Source organism: Sparus aurata, chromosome 12 (genome assembly GCF_900880675.1).
Source record: "Sparus aurata chromosome 12, fSpaAur1.1, whole genome shotgun sequence".
Lineage (NCBI taxonomy): Eukaryota > Metazoa > Chordata > Actinopteri > Spariformes > Sparidae > Sparus > Sparus aurata.
In genome coordinates this window covers 16,847,688-16,863,574 of record NC_044198.1, presented here as the reverse complement: position 1 = coordinate 16,863,574, position 15,887 = coordinate 16,847,688, and the positions used below count along the sequence as shown (strand labels likewise).

The 15,887-nt window shown below is 41.8% G+C and overlaps 1 protein-coding gene across 6 annotated transcripts in view; it reads left to right on the top strand.

The window, feature by feature from the left end:
• The window catches only part of LOC115592655 (mediator of RNA polymerase II transcription subunit 13-like), an 87,345-nt gene extending 72,593 nt beyond the window's left edge, over positions 1-14,752 (top strand). For 2 of the 6 annotated variants that reach the window (XM_030435683.1, XM_030435679.1), the window contains exons 11-31: positions 184-397; positions 995-1,076; positions 1,194-1,315; positions 1,549-1,645; positions 1,785-2,002; positions 4,268-4,446; positions 4,736-5,664; positions 5,934-6,113; positions 6,203-6,432; positions 6,525-6,723; positions 7,318-7,606; positions 7,702-7,954; positions 8,038-8,226; positions 8,310-8,533; positions 8,645-8,787; positions 9,381-9,539; positions 10,343-10,507; positions 10,766-10,929; positions 11,844-12,008; positions 12,197-12,306; positions 12,918-14,752. In XM_030435683.1, the coding sequence (XP_030291543.1) occupies positions 184-397; positions 995-1,076; positions 1,194-1,315; positions 1,549-1,645; positions 1,785-2,002; positions 4,268-4,446; positions 4,736-5,664; positions 5,934-6,113; positions 6,203-6,432; positions 6,525-6,723; positions 7,318-7,606; positions 7,702-7,954; positions 8,038-8,226; positions 8,310-8,533; positions 8,645-8,787; positions 9,381-9,539; positions 10,343-10,507; positions 10,766-10,929; positions 11,844-12,008; positions 12,197-12,306; positions 12,918-13,050 (4,444 nt within the window). In that variant the 3' untranslated portion in view covers positions 13,051-14,752. The remainder of the gene's footprint in view (positions 1-183; positions 398-994; positions 1,077-1,193; positions 1,316-1,548; positions 1,646-1,784; positions 2,003-4,267; positions 4,447-4,735; positions 5,665-5,933; positions 6,114-6,202; positions 6,433-6,524; positions 6,724-7,317; positions 7,607-7,701; positions 7,955-8,037; positions 8,227-8,309; positions 8,534-8,644; positions 8,788-9,380; positions 9,540-10,342; positions 10,508-10,765; positions 10,930-11,843; positions 12,009-12,196; positions 12,307-12,917) is intronic. The other 4 variants (XM_030435685.1, XM_030435684.1, XM_030435682.1 and 1 more) reach the window with 4 other exon arrangements.
• The last annotated feature ends 1,135 nt before the right edge of the window (positions 14,753-15,887 follow it).

The window sequence follows — 15,887 nt, the reverse complement described above, 5'->3', positions numbered from 1 at the left end:
AAGAATATACTAGATATGAAAAATCAACAATAAAAACTGGGGTAGCACTGGAGCTGAAAGCGTCTGTGTTAGCTTGAGATTTGAGTTTAGATACGAGGACACAAGAAAGCTAGCAAGACAGAAACGGCAAACTACTACCACTTTTATTTTTTTCATTGCCTTCATCTCTTTTTCCCCCTCCAGACTCTACACGCAGACTCTCAAGAGATTTAAAATCTCTGAGGAGAGGGTGAGGGACCACATCCACACCTTGGGCCTGTTCCAGCAGCCAGGGGTGGAGGTACTGCGGGAGCCCGGGGACGATCCCTACGACTTTAAGGAGGGGGACATCGAGTACACTTTCTCCAGCTCCAAGAGGTTAAAGGGTCAAGGGCGAGAACCCACCAAGAAGGTCAAGGTAGGACAACAAACACAGCACGACAACACTCATATCCAGTGAAATTGTGAAAACATGGCATGCTGTGCTCACAGGATCACCAAATCCGCGTGCGTATTTGGTGATCCAATAACAACGGGACAGCTCGTCATCTGGCATTAGTCTCGACTTCCATCACAAGTGACCGCAGTATATGCAAATAAAACACGAACATCACTGGTGCAGACGGACACAGCGTTTTTTTTTTTTTACCCAAAGAAAGAAACTACTGAATGTGCAGAATTCTGAATTTGTCAGCATTTCACAAAGTTTATAAAGTTTCTTCAAACTCAATAACAATCTTACAAAATGGAGTGAGTTTTTAAGGAAATTCACTGTCACTCTCTCAGTTGATGTGGCTGCTTTGACCTGTAGTATATTGGGGGTCAAAGTTGCCATCTGCTGTAGTGTAAAACTGTCAAATTGTTGAAGATTGTTGCTGGTAAGGGAAATAAATGTCTTTATCTTAATCTTTTCATTTAATCTTTGTTTCAATGGGGGGCTCATTATGTTTTATCTAGTCAATGTCAGACTGGAATTAAAACTGAGAATATTCTCATTTCCTTCTAATTCATCCAGCAGGGAGAAGAAATCACCAGCAATGGAGCACTGCCTGATGGGAAGGATGCCATGTCCATTTTTAACTCGGCTCCGAAATCAGGTGGGACATCATCGCTGCCGCCGACATCAAACGCACGTCTTACAGTGTACTGGGTGCAGGCATTCATGGGTCATTTTGGAGCCGCGGTTCTAAAGTTGTCTGTGTGTGATGTTTTAGATGAATCAGGTCAGGACGACGGAGCTGCCAAAGCCAATCCTTCTCTGACCCGAGAAAAAGATCTAGTGGTCAACATCTCTGATCTGGACAACATATTCGATGAAGATGAGGAGGAGCTGGGGGTGAGGCGTCGCGGTTCACGTACTATATTCTCCTTCTCGGTGTTTGCAAGATGCACTGTCTGAGTTTTCTGTAATCAGCAGAAGAAAAAATTTACATTTTTTAATTTTAAAGATTTAGTGGAAACTAAGACACTGCTATTTTAGGTATTAGTAACTTTAATTGTCCTTTATGTTTTAGACATTTTTGTTATAAACAAAACTGATCTGCTAATCTTATGTGTAATAATTTGTAGACTGTTTACCCCAACCAGCACTCCACCAAGCTTGCGGTATCAACAGAAGATCGCCCTCCGGGGAAAGAAGGGAGAGTTGCAGTACCTTATCCATCAAGTGAGTATTTAGCTCTTTAATCTTTCTATGTAGCATCATTTTTTAAGTCGTTGCACCGATTTGCGTCATCCCCTTACACCTGTGTGAACTACATTTTTCCCTCTCTCCATCTCTTCCCTCCACCTCTGTCTCCTTTCAGCAGTAGCAGACCTCCAGCGCATGTTTCCCACGCCGCCTTCTTTAGAGCAGCACCCGGCCTTCTCCCCCATCATGACGTATCGCGACACTCCGAGCCAAGAGCCCCCCGCGCCCAGCGGAGCGGTCGACCACCTGCCGCCGTTAGCCTCCGCCCACCACACTGAGTACAGGATGGAGATCGAGGAGGGCATGGTCAGTCCCCGGCAGGAGGATATCAAGGTGAGCAGAGGTGGTCCGCAGCACATGTCGCAGCAGATTTAGCTCTGTGCTTTGAGAAAATTACACTTAAATACGGGAATCAGGACTGGTTAATTACTTTAATAAATGACGTCAATCCCTTTTAAAACTCTCATCAAGGGGAAGTCAATACTTGTTGACTGGCTCCTGAGCAGCTGGTCCGATTCTCATATCACGTTGGAATTGTTTCACTCTTTACCTGCAGCTTGATAATTAGCTATCTCTGTGCTTTGAGTCAGACATCTGTCCTGACTGCAGGCTCTGTGAGCTGGGAAGTGCTAATTAAAGTAGAATGTGCTTAGTGGCCACCGTTAGATACATCTGCTAGTTGACACGAGCAACAAGCACCGCCAAAAAAAACCGAAGTGTAGTTAGTGCAGCTCAATACACTAAACACGCATACAGGATTACAAAGTTCGATTTAGCTTCAGAGTTGATTGGATCCAAACAAATTAATGACAACTGAGTGGTAGCTGCAAATGGAACTGTTTTTCATTGCATTGTACTACAGGCTCTTATTATTTACTGTGTGTGAAGTGGTGTATAATCAACATGTATTCGGTGGTAGCTGATATGGTTTTTACATGAGTATGCAGATGAGGTTTTCCAGAGAGATTTCATCGACATTCCAAGAGCTTTTCAATCAGCTTAATCAATCACTGAGTATTCAATCGCCAACTATTCTGATAATCAATAAATCAGTTTGAATTCCAAATTCTCTTATTTCAGATTCTAAAACGTGAACATTTTCATGTTTCTTCACACCCCAGTGACTGGATATCTGTGGGTTGCTGACTAAAGCAAGTTGGGAAACACTGATTGAAATTTTTCAGCATTTTCTGTCATTTTAAGGACCTATCAACTAATCAATAAAGAAATAATACAAATAATAACAAAGAAATATGGAAATAATTGACCAAATTTTCAACAATGAAGGTGACTGTTAGTCGCAGCCCCTATGATGATCTGACAATAGGAAGTGGAGAGTCTAGAGTTGACACATCATCACCACAGATGGAAACTAAAAATGTTGTTAGTGATCATGTGTGTTGAATGTCTCTTTGGAACTTAATTCGAGCAGAGAACACAAGGACTTTTTACTGCTGCCAAGTACTTGGGCTGTGTATCCAAGGCCTGATTTGCTTATTTCTTCGTGCCATAGGCCTCCATTGTTGTCCAAAAACTGCTAAAAATACGTCAGTGAGCCACATTGTTGCGATGGGTGTAGTATTCATTACAAAGAACATGGGCTCTCTTGTTTATTTTGTGTCAATCCCACACATACCGCCCTGCTGCCCTTTGAGAAATATTTACTAAAATATATTCCCGAACTGGCTGACTTTCCCAAGGCATTTTATTTTGCATTTTGGAAAAATTCAAGCATATTTTTTGCGTTGCATTGTTGATTTTGGTCTTGTTTGATCTGTTAACAGTAAGAACTACAATGGCACTCAGTGAAGCACATACCTCCACCAAGGCCCAACAGTCCCTTTTAACTCAATCAAGCCTAATCCAATATCAAATAAAACATATTTAAATCCGCTAGATACAGATTTTTGTTATAATCCACATCAAATTGCACTCACTCATAATTGCCAGCCACCTAACATACATTTCATCAAGAACTATGCATTACTCCCTGAGAAATTAACAACAAAAACGTAGAAAAACGCCCAATCTGAAATTCCTGGATCCTTCCCTTTATACCGATCGGCACCAAAAGCTAATCGGGTCTATTTTACGATCCATCCTCCATCTAAGTTCCAGTAAAATCTGTTCAGTAGTTTTTGTGAAGTCCTGCTCACAAACCAACCAACAAAAAAACACGGGTGAAAACATGACCTCCTTGGCAGAGGTAAAAACGTAGAGTGTAGTCAGCCTTATGATGAACCCAACAGAGTGCTTACAATTTTAGAAGCGGGAGTCTGTTAGCTGGTACTTTGAAGTGCACCTAATATTATGGCTGTTACATATATATATATATATATATATATATATTTAAAATCTGGTGCAAGTGCATCTGTCGAGGTTATCCCAAAATTCCTTGTTAAATTGTGCATGGTTTGCTCGAGTAGAATAACCTGCCAACTTAAGGACCTTAATTCTTGTCAATCACTTACTTCAGAGAAAATGATCACCACATAATAGACTGGCCCCGAATCACTTTCACCACCCAGAGCCATAAAATGTGTATCAGTGCTACTAAATGATAAACTTATCATTTTCCATGATGTCTTCTCTATCCAGCCACAAATTGGCTCCTCCATGTTTGCTCCGCTGTCCTGCCTGCCCAGCCAGACTCTGCCACCACTCAAGATTCCTGAGCAGTGCTACTATCGTCCATCCTGGGCCCTCATGCCCAAAATGGAGCATTTCTCAGTGGTCATGCATGCCCAGAATAACGCTTTCATCAGGGACGGATACACGTGAGTAGGCAGCGACGATGAGTTTCAGTGACGTCCATAAAACTTTATCGTGCTGTTACTTTTAAAGCTTTTATTTGAGCTTCGAAAATGTTGAGTTGGAGTATGTGGATGAATGTTTGAGGTTTAGCTTTGTTAGAAATGATGCAGTATGGAAAGATGGTGATGTCTGCTTTGAAAGGTTTATGCTCTGTTTTGGTTTTGAGGAGCAGCCTGGCCTTTAAGAGCTTCAACCCAAACAGTGAGAGCGATCCTATTTATCTGTGTTTGACTGTACGTTCTTGTTTTCCAGAAACGTCCCCAGTGTCAACGCACTCACGGACCAGGAGTACGGCCAGATGAGCGCCACCACTGCCTCAGTGAGCACCACTGTTGGCATCCTCCCCTCTCCTGCCACTCCCCGCTTCTCTGTGCCCACTCCACGAACCCCTCGAACACCACGGGGTATCAATGCTGCGGGCTCAGGGCAGGGTTCGGTGAAGCAGGATGGTACCGAGTTCAGCTCGCCTGTCTCCACGCCCTCCACCAGCCTGCCTCTAAGCTCTGTAGACCCCTTAGCTCGGCCGGGCCCCTCCCTGCCTGAGGCCCACAGCCTGTACACTGTCCTCCTGCTCTCAGACTCCGTCCTCAACGTCTTCAAAGATCGTAACTTTGACAGCTGCTGTATCTGTGCCTGTAATATGAATGTCAAAGGAGCTGATGTCGGGGTGTATATCCCTGATTCCACTTGTGAAGATCAGTACCGCTGTATGTGTGGCTTCAGCGCCATTGTCAACAGGCTGCTGGCCCACGGCACAGGCCTATTCTTGGAGGATGAGCTGGATATTTTCGGTCGGACGTCTGAGGTAGGCCGGGCAGCAGAGAGGAGGCTGGCTCTTTGCCGGCGGGACCCAGCTATGGGGGACCCCAGGGCCAAACGACCTCAGGACGCAGCCCCTGCCTCTCCGGCGGCCATGATCCTCCTGCAGGAGCAGTGTTCACAGCCCATTTCTTCCCTGGCGTCACTGCATCTCCCTCTCAGCTGTTCCTGTCACGGCCGCAAGGGGGCACTGCTCCAAAGCTGGATGTCTGAAAAGCAGTGGGCGGATGGGAGCGATGCCTGTGTGGAGTGTTATAATGCGTTGGAGCAGGGGCTGCAGTATGTGGATAACCCCACAGGAGGGAAAGTAGATCCAGCTGTTGTCAGAAGTACCGCTCTTCACTCCTGGCCTCACACGAATGGTAAGAAGTATGATTTGACAAGTATTGTCATTTTCTGAGTAATAGTGGAAAACAAGGGTGTAAAATCTTTTTTAAAAATCCTCTAATTTACAGTTCAGAAAGATTTTTGTTGAGAATTGTATTATTTTGCATTATCTCAACTATACATTGATTTCTCTTATGTGTGTTTATTCGTTTCTTTCGTGTATAGAATCACGTTAACATGTGTGCAACTGTTCATGTATCCTTTTTGTGTGTGTGTTTTTTGTGTGTGTGTGTGTGTGTGTCAGTGGTGGACATGAGCATGTTGTCGTCCCAGGACATGGTTCGCATGCTGCTGTCTCTGCAGCCTTTCCTGCAGGATGCCATCCAGAAGAAGAGAACAGGACGGACGTGGGAGAACATCCAGCACGTTCAGGGTCCGCTCACCTGGCAGCAGTTCCACAAGATGGCTGGAAGAGGCTCCTACGGTGAGTCACTACTAATCGCTTAAGTGAAAGTGTAGAATGCACTGAGAAACTTGTAGTCGTAAAACTGTTTCTGTTCCATTTTGTCAAAGGTTCGGAGGAGTCACCAGAGCCGTTACCCATCCCTACAGTGTTGCTGGGCTATGACCGTGAGAGGGACTTTTTGGCGTTGTCCCCGTTGGCGTTACCTTTCTGGGAAAAGTTGCTGCTTGAGCCTTATGGTGGACAGCGGGATGTGGCGTACTTGGTGCTGTGTCCTAATAGCCCCTCTCTGCTGGCTGCAGCCCGGGCCTTCTTTCAGGAGCTCAGCGCCGTTTACGAGGTATGAGATTGAACTTATTATCAAAAGCATGGTATAAGCAACGTAGGTGTTTCTGAAGAAAGAGTGAACAGTGACCCTGACTATGCTTCCAGACGTGCCGCCTTGGGAAGCACCGTCCGCTGGCGAAGGTGTCCAGGGATGGACTCGTGCGAGTCGGGGAAGACGTGGAGCCGGAAAAGCTGGAGGAACTGGATGTTGACCAGTGGCTGACTGGACCCTGGGCTGGACAGCAGCATACCGACAACCTCAGCAAACTTAAACTTTACGCTTATACCTGCAAACAGCAAGTCGGTAAGAGCATTTGAACAATCGAATCGAATCTAATGACTAAAATATGATCCAGGTGCTTCTATTGCAGTGTGATTATTGCTTCTATAACATTCTATGATCGTTAAAAGTGACGTCTGTAAATTACATATTTTGTCCAGTTAACATTCCAAAAACCCATTTACTATTATAAATGACAAAGGAAAGCAGCAAATCCTTAATTAAAGAAGTTGGGACCAGCAAACGTTTGACAGTTTTTCATGAAACATGACTGAAACGGTTATTTTATTATCAAAAAAGTTGCCAGTTAAAGTGGAAACAGACAACTTCTCCCCTCCCCTCCAAATGGGATTATTGTTGGCGCCACTGTCAAAAAGACAACTGGACTGTTTCCCTTACATTTCATTCTCTCGTTGGCATATAACATAGCAGAGAAAAAGTAAAGTTTATAGGAAATTAATCTAAGGTTGAGAATGTCCTTATTTTATAGCCATTACACTGTGCATTTAACATTTACATCCTAATTACAAGTTTGCTATTGCTGGTTCAATCCACCAAATGCTTAATCAACTACTCATTGCAGCTCAAATTTTTTATGTAAATTCTTTTAAACTGCAGGTCCCCAGCTGTCAGCCCTGCCTCTGGACAGCAGTCTTCTGTTGCCTCCCAAAGTCCAGCCTCCCATAAACCCCACATCCTCAGCCCAACCTGCCCCCTCTGGGCAGCCTCAAGCTTGGGGCCCTGAGGGTGAACCAGCTCCAGGGGCGGCCGGTTCAGGCAATGCTCCCACCCCGAGTGGAGCAACCTCAAACCAGACGGGCGAGACAACCCAAGGGGCAACCAGCGATTCTAAAGGGCCCTCGGGTGCCACACCATCAGCCAACACACCAGCAGAAAACTCTGAACTGTAAGACCCAAATTATTTATGAGGTCATCTCAAATTTTGCTCCACACATAAGTAGAATTATAGTACAACTTCTTAACTCTCTTGCTCTCTTTCAGCTCGTCTGAGCAGTCCAGAATCGGTATCCCCACTGTGGCGGACTCAATGGACAGCCACGCCAACCCACCGGCTATTGTTATTTACATCGTGGATGCTTTTCTGAGCTCAAGTGGAGTTAGAAATGAAGGGGGAGAGGAAGACGAGACTGACGAGGTGGAGGCAGGTAGCATTTGGCTACTAGGGCTTCTGCGTTGCTACACAGAGATGCTGCAGACTTTGCCTGAGACGATGAGACCTGCGCTGGTGCTACAGGTAGGAAGATAACTCATATGTACATCAGACAGAATTAAACAGAATTCCCTCTTGTGATCATGATTTCTTTCTGTCTCACTCAGGTGGTGCCGTGCCAGTCACTTCTCCAGCCAGCCAGTGGAGAGAGTCATCTGTACCTGCAACACCTGCGCTCCCTGGCCTTTTCCTGTTACTCCCAGTGCAGACGTCTGCTGCCCCAGCAAACGCACATCAAGTCCCTGACAGGCTTTGGACCAGTGTCCACTGTCAATTCTGTATTGAAGAGTCCAGACGTAAGCATGAAAGTTCAAAGGCTGAACTGACTGATGTATACTCCCTCATGCCTGTATTCATTCACGTTTCTTTCCTCATCCAGCATCCAAGCCCCCTGCAACTGTACTGTCCCCCCTTCATCCTCGGTCCAACCCGTCCCAAGCAGCCAGAACAAGGGGAGATATGGGCTGAGGTCCCTCCCAAATACAATGTGCTCTTTGTTGGATACTGTCTATCACATGACCAGCGCTGGATCCTGGTGTCCTGCACCGACCAGCAGGGGGAACTCCTGGAGACCTGCATCATCAACATTGATGTACCCAGCAGGTGTGGAAAACGTTGCTTTTTTTGTATTTCTAATCGTTCCACTTGGAAGAAATGCATGCTGCATGAGGTGATGATCACTACGTGTTTCATCGATTTCCTTTTTCGCTTCAGAGCACGGAGGCCCAAGGTTTCAGCCAGGAAAATGGGACTGCAGAAGCTATGGGAATGGTGTATTGGCCTCATTCAGATGACCTCACTGCCATGGAGGATTGTGATTGGTCGACTGGGGAGACTTGGGCATGGGGAGCTAAAAGGTGAGTGACAACAGTTCAGAAGAAACCTGACTTATCTCGAAAAAATTAAACTCAGTGAGGAAATCAACGGTGCCTGTTTGTCACAAGATATAAATTTGTCTGTTTCACTCTAATGTGGATAAAACATTATGTTTCCTCTGGTGCAAACACTGACAAATACAGATTAGTGAATGTTCATCTGGAGACATCTGTCGTTGTAGTATGCGTTCTTCTTGTCTTATACTTCTTATACGTCTAACCTTTCAAAGATGTTGTGATTTCCATAGTTCAAAAATAAAGTTGCTAGAGACTTGGGGCTCTTTTGTATCTTTATTTACTCAGACACTATTTGTATTTTAAAGAAAATACGAAGCAGAAAGAAGCATGAAAAAGCTCTTTGACCATTTCATTTTTTCTGAGAGCCTTGGCAGAGATCAGATATTTTCTATCACTCATGTTCTATCCTTATTTTAGATTCCTCATTTTATTTGTATAGATCTTGTTTATTGTCCCTGAAGGACTGAGATATGTGAATGAATTGGAGAACGACTCACTTGAAGATGTTTCACATTTCTCTCCCTCTCTGCTTTTATCTTTCTCTCTCTTTCGACTAGACTGGAGCTCACTCCTCGGGGAACATTCCCTCCACTCAATAGGGCGCCAGCTGAAGGAGGCCTGTCGCATCTGTGGGATCTCAGCTGCTGACTCCCCCTCTATCCTCAGCGCCTGCCTGGTGGCCATGGAGCCTCAGGGCTCCTTGGTGGTCATGCCTGGTTAGTAGCCGTGTACTTCGTATGTGGCTTTGACACAATTTATAGATATGGTGATAATCAGTGGTGGAAGGTAACTAATTATAGGTACTCGCATGCTGTACATGATACAATTTTAAGGTTTGTGTACTTGACATGAGTATTTCCATTTTCTGCTTCTTTTCACTACACTACATTTATTTGTTTACTTTAGTTGCTAGTTACTTGCAGATTTGCATTTTGCATCAGACTCAAAGTAGTACATGTTTAAATTAATGTATTTTATCGGCAGTCAGATAAAAACCCAACAAATCTGATAATCGTCGAGGCTGAAGTCAACCCACAATTCGTTTTGTGTGCAGACTTTACCTTTGAGTGCATTTATTGTCATATACTTAAGTCTATTTAATATCAGATGCTTTATGACTTGTACTCAGGCACTATTTGTAACAGTGAGTTTCACTTTTACCAAATTAATATTTTAACATGTGTTTACTTATACTTAAGTATGACTTTTAGGTACTATTCACAACACTACTGATAACACTGTAAGAACATATATTATAATACACTGGAGCTGCATTGTTCAGTAGTTTCTCCTTGACAAAAGAGTGACAAAATGTTAAAAAGAAAACACAGATTAGGGGAAAAAAACATGCTGCGTAATTGTGCTGATAAGAAAAAACAAGCAGCTAAAAACAAAAGTACAGTAATGTGACGTTATGGTGTAACAAATATGTGGACAATTTTCTATTTAACAGCTTATTTTTGCAAGACTTATATAAATACAAATTCGCATTTGCTGTGCTTCCCCGTTTTTTTTGCAGATGCAGTGACCATGGGCTCGGTGTTCGGCCGCAGCACTGCTCTGAACTTGCAGACCTCCCAGCTGAACACGCCTCAGGATGCCTCCTGCACACACATCCTAGTCTTCCCAACTTCTGCCACCACCCAGCTGGCACCCAGCTCCTACCCCACTGAGGACAATAATGGTAAGGATCTGCACCATAACTGTAGTTCTATAGTTACAATATTACTCACTAATGTGGTGAGACGCAGACAGCACTAAGAATTTGTGTGGATGTATTATTTTGTACCAACAGGTGGCGTCTTTGTGCTAAAGCATCTCTCCTCATGTCACAGTCACAAATGGCTTGATGTGGATGCTTTTGTAGGAATCTTAATTAGCAAAGTTTAAATGTTTGGGGGGGCTGTGATGACATTGTTCTCATCTCTGTCTCTCCCTTCAGATGACATGTTCGATCTGCCCTTTCCTGATGAACTGGAGAACGACATTGGCCATGACATGATGCTGATCACAGGGAACCTCCACCCTTCCCCTAACACCTCTCCTGTGCCCTCGCCTGGCTCTCCGTCCGGGATGGGAATGGGATCACATTTCCAGCACACCAAGGTGAGTCAGAGATTAGTGTAAAGAAAAACAATGAGACAAAAGCACTATTTTATAATAGGTATTTTTTTTATTGCAGTGGACGTTACAGACATGTTTTGCTGGAACTTAAGTGCATACCTCTTCAGGTTCAGATATGATTTTGTCCTCTGAGGCATGCAAGATCCTTTTCTGAACTATTTGCCGACGCTCAACCCTTCAAAGTACCAAACAACAATCAGAATTTTATGCCAAGAATAGTAGATGCATAGGAATTTGTCTCGGAGGCACAGGAGAAGAGAGGCGTTGACAACCTATATCACAGAAATGTCATTCACTGCTGACATTCAGTGAAGTGTGGGAACAACCAAGGCGAGGCGTGGCTGAACACAGCCAGCTAGGGGTTAAAGCAACTGTTGTACATACCCACATCAGCTCCATAGGCTGTATATGTTTTTACTGTGTTTGCCTGGAGGGAAAATGTAAATGCTAATGTTGTACTCAGTGGAAGAAAATAGCCCATTAAAAGACAGAGAAATTGGTGGTTGTAACAATATTTGTCCTCATCGAGTGAGGTTGCTGGAGCTATACTTAGCTATACTACAGTATACTATGTACCTTTTGATGGATCACCTACTTGACATACAGTATTTCTAGATGCAAACACAGCTAAGAACATGGGAAACCAAATCATAAACAGATGTTTTTTTGCAGGAGAATACTTTCAGTAGTTCATGCACATAGTATATAAAGTATTTGCTTTTGAACCATTTTGACAGTACTGTTTTCATTCATTCATTGTATACATACTCTTTTTAATGGGCGACAACCAACACATGCCAGTGCAAAGGTTCTGAATTGTAAGATCTGGACAGATGAATAAGTGGAATCAGAGGAAAGCATTGTATTTAATTGCTGGCCTTGTCCTGTGTCTGTAGAGCCAGGGAGAGCGCTTGCTGTCCAGGGACAGCCCACCAGAGGAGCTGAAGCAGCAGCCGCTGGCTCTGGGCTACTATGTCTCCACTGCACAGGCAAATGGACTTCCTCACTGGTTCTGGGCTTCCTGCCCGCAGGCTGAGAGCCAGTGTCCACTGTTCCTCAAGGTATTACAAAAAACAATTTGTGTGTTTGTGTGTATGTGTGTGGGTGGGAGAGACAAACAGAATGCCAGAAAAGCTAATTTTATTTGAGAATGATGAAAAGTGATACTGATCAACTGATTTGGGCTGAGACATTTTTAATGAGTATGCTTTAACATTTGACTTGCGCTCTTTTTCTGTCTTAACTCCAGGCCTCCCTCCACCACCATATCTCCATAGCCCAGTCAGATGAGCTGGTGTCAGACAAGACTAAGAGGACCCCTCACCCCTTAGACTCAAAGACCACCTCTGATGTGCTCAGGTAAATACAAAAGACATGTTGCCCCCTTCGGATTTCTTTATCATCTGCTCTATAGAACTGCTACTGAAAGCAGATACTGGAGGGTGAGTAAAAAGCAGGCTGAAGCCTTCAAAGTCTGTCACCAAGTAGCTGATACAGATCGATGTATTTAAAATATATAGTCTTTTTAAGTAAGTGATACATTTTCATTAAAGTAAATTCATCATCTCATTGTTACCAAATACTATTTTTCTTGTGTTTGCACTGTTTTCAGAAGACCAGTTTATTTGTACCAAGCAATGAAGTCTACTGATAAACAAATAACCACTATTTGCATATGCATTATAACTGATAAGAGATGTTGAATGCTTTTATCCATTTGTCATTGTCTTCAGTTAAAGTAACTATCTTTTTAAGAACAGAAGACATTTACATTTTACTAAATAGTGATCAGTTGTTTTCCAATAATTAACGAATATTCCATAATTATATTGAGAGTGAACTGATTTTGAAGGAAATAAACCTGGATTAATTGGATAATCATTTAAGATATACTTTAATTATTGTTGTTTAAAAAAGTTAGAATTCTCAACAAATTGTTATGACTAAAATTGTAAATTCTTCAAATACAGGTTTGTATTGGAGCAGTACAACGCCCTCTCCTGGCTGACGTGCACCCCTGCCACCCAAGACCGCCAGTCCTGCCTGCCTGTCCACTTGGCCATACTGATCCAAATGTACAATGCCATCCTGAACATGCTTTAGCTGTGTGAGACTAAAAGGACAACTCTAAAGGGACTGATGGTTACCTTCATTTCCTCTGTGCCTACGCTTCCTCCTTCTGGGCACCAGAGAGCACCAGAGCTCCTCTGTTGAATCTGATAGACATGGATTTAATGGCCAAATAAAGGACACAGCAAGTCAGACTCTCCCATGCCTGGAATGTAATGATTAAGAAGAGTGAATCGCTCTGAACATTTTCACTTGTTAAGTGTGACACCCTGCGAATCCAGTACAGTTTGTACCTTAAGAACTTGCTCTGTGCCAAGTGTGGTGCTGTCTGAGGGGGAAACAGATGGATCTGCCCATTTTACTGACATATCACACTTTCTCCTGACTTAAATAGCATTGTGTCCCACTTGGACTAGTGGCATTTGAAGCATCCTTGGATGACATTTACAGAGAAGCTCTGTATGAATCTTCACCTGTGAAAAAGGGACTTCTGTGCAGGGCCTCAGAACTCCATATTGTACAACCAGCAAAATGGCATGACAACACAAACACATGGCTTTGTTACATCGATGATGCTTTTACATTTTTGTACAGAACTGCACTGTTGAGCTTCTTGGGACTTGCAGCCGGGTTGATGAAACTTTTAACTTTACTCTGAAAGGGGCGAACATCCTCACATACTCGAAAGGGGGAGCATTTGATAAAGGCACTTTTTCCTCACCTTCCAAAGTGTTGTAGATATGAACACAATGGAAAATATTTGACCAGTTAAGACAGAATTGTTGTTTATGATGTAAGACATACATTTGCAAAGAATTGAGACTTATTTTTAATATTTAAAAAGGAAAATGAAAAACTTAAACAAGGCCTTTTTACCCAATTGACTGTTAATCGTCTTGGGATCTGATATAAAAATTGTCATTTTAATGCAATTGTTAAGATGCCATATTTATACAAATTATATCATGTCATAGAATTTGATATATATATGTATATACATAAATATATATTACCTCTTCCAAGCAGGCACTTAATGATAAGGGTGATGGACACAGCCATCTCTTTACAAGTGGACACAGTATGAACATTTATCAAAGAAAATGGATTTTGTTTGTCTTTTATTTTCTACAGATACTGAACATTTTACCTTTTTATTTAATGAGTTTAAATTAAACTAATTGATGCAGGAGATACAGTATACTCTATATTTATAAAGTGTTCCTCTTCTGCTCAAAAAAACTTGAAATAGGCAATAGAAGACGATGGTATTTGAACATTGCAAGGTTATTAAATATTTAAGAATTATTCTTTATTTCATTGGCTCTCCTAAATGATGTCAAGCAAACCATCAGAAAGGCCTGTCTCTTCAGCTTCACTCAGTCTGCTATTTGTTAGATTCCTAGCATGTTTGTATATACACTTTTCAGCCGTGTTTTGGGGAATTTCTTAAAGCTGTACATTTCATGCTGGTTGGTTTACTTTCAAGTAATTCATATCAAAGTATTTTTTTGCTGTGAGCTTTTTTGATATACAGTATACAGTGCAAAACTCATTTAATTACAGCCAAGAGGTTAATTTGCCAAGATAAGTGTACACAGATGTACAGACAAGGGCAAGTTTGCAACGATTTGTTACATCTATCATCACTTTGAATATCAAACAGATCCACTTTAGTGGGAGGGATCTGTTACTTTTACACTCTTTTTTAGTAAATTATTAAAACTCTTGAAAACGATCTTGTGTTCAGTGTTCTCTTTAACCCAATCACACTAAGAATTATATAAAAAAAAACAACAACAACTAATTGCTAAAATTGTGTTTCTCGATCCACATTTAGTAGCTCAGTATTTATTGTTTGTTGTTGTTGTTGTTATCATGTGAAGTGATGAATGCACAAGTCTACCAGCTGGTTATCTTGCCTTGTTAGGGTAATTCTATGCATAAACTCAAGTTCACTCAAACAAGTATTAAGCATCAATACAATCTTTGCCTTGGAAAATAGTATATCTATATAGATTTCTTTTTATAACAATCAAAGTAAATACATTATGAAGTTAGTACTATATGATAGAATATGTTAAATACAAAAAACAATTGCAACAAACAAATATAAGACAAAATAATAAATAATACATCTAGTCTCAACTTCAGCCTTAAATAAAAATAATTTTAATAAAATACATTTATAGTCACCATAATTAAATAGAAGTATAACTGAATATAAATAGAATGTTGTCAAAATACTAAACTGCATCTAGTAAAAAAAATGTTTAAATATTGTAAAAGGTCATTTCAATGTAATTTAAGCAATAAAAATACTCAAAACACAATTTAGGTGATTCCTTTGTGTTATACAGATATAAAAAAAACATGGTACAAGATGCAACAGGAATGTGCAATAGAACGAATATAAGTTTTACTTTGTGACAATGTATTTGTTAAATTATTCTAATGTTGAGTCAGTAGCTAGCTAGCTAAGGACTAAATGATACAGCCCTAGAGGATGCTCCTGGCAGTGTATCCATCAACAAACACTGTAACATAAGCCTCAGAATAAATATACCTGAGTCTTGGTGTCTTCCAACAGATGGTTGCCATAGTGACAAAGCCCAGCCAGGGGCAGAGGTGGCTAACTTTTGTACCTCAAATTAAGTGAGTGTTAATATTCATGCAACAGAAAGGCTTCATTATCCCTCTGAATCAGTGGAATGTAAAATGATTTTCTCATATATTCTGATACATTTTTTATTAGTTAAATTTCAGGTCAAAATGTCATTATAAACGAATTATTATCTAATAAAATATGACACATTTCTAAAGATTAAACTACTTAGAAATATATCAAGTTCTTGAAAGTTGTAACGCCTGTG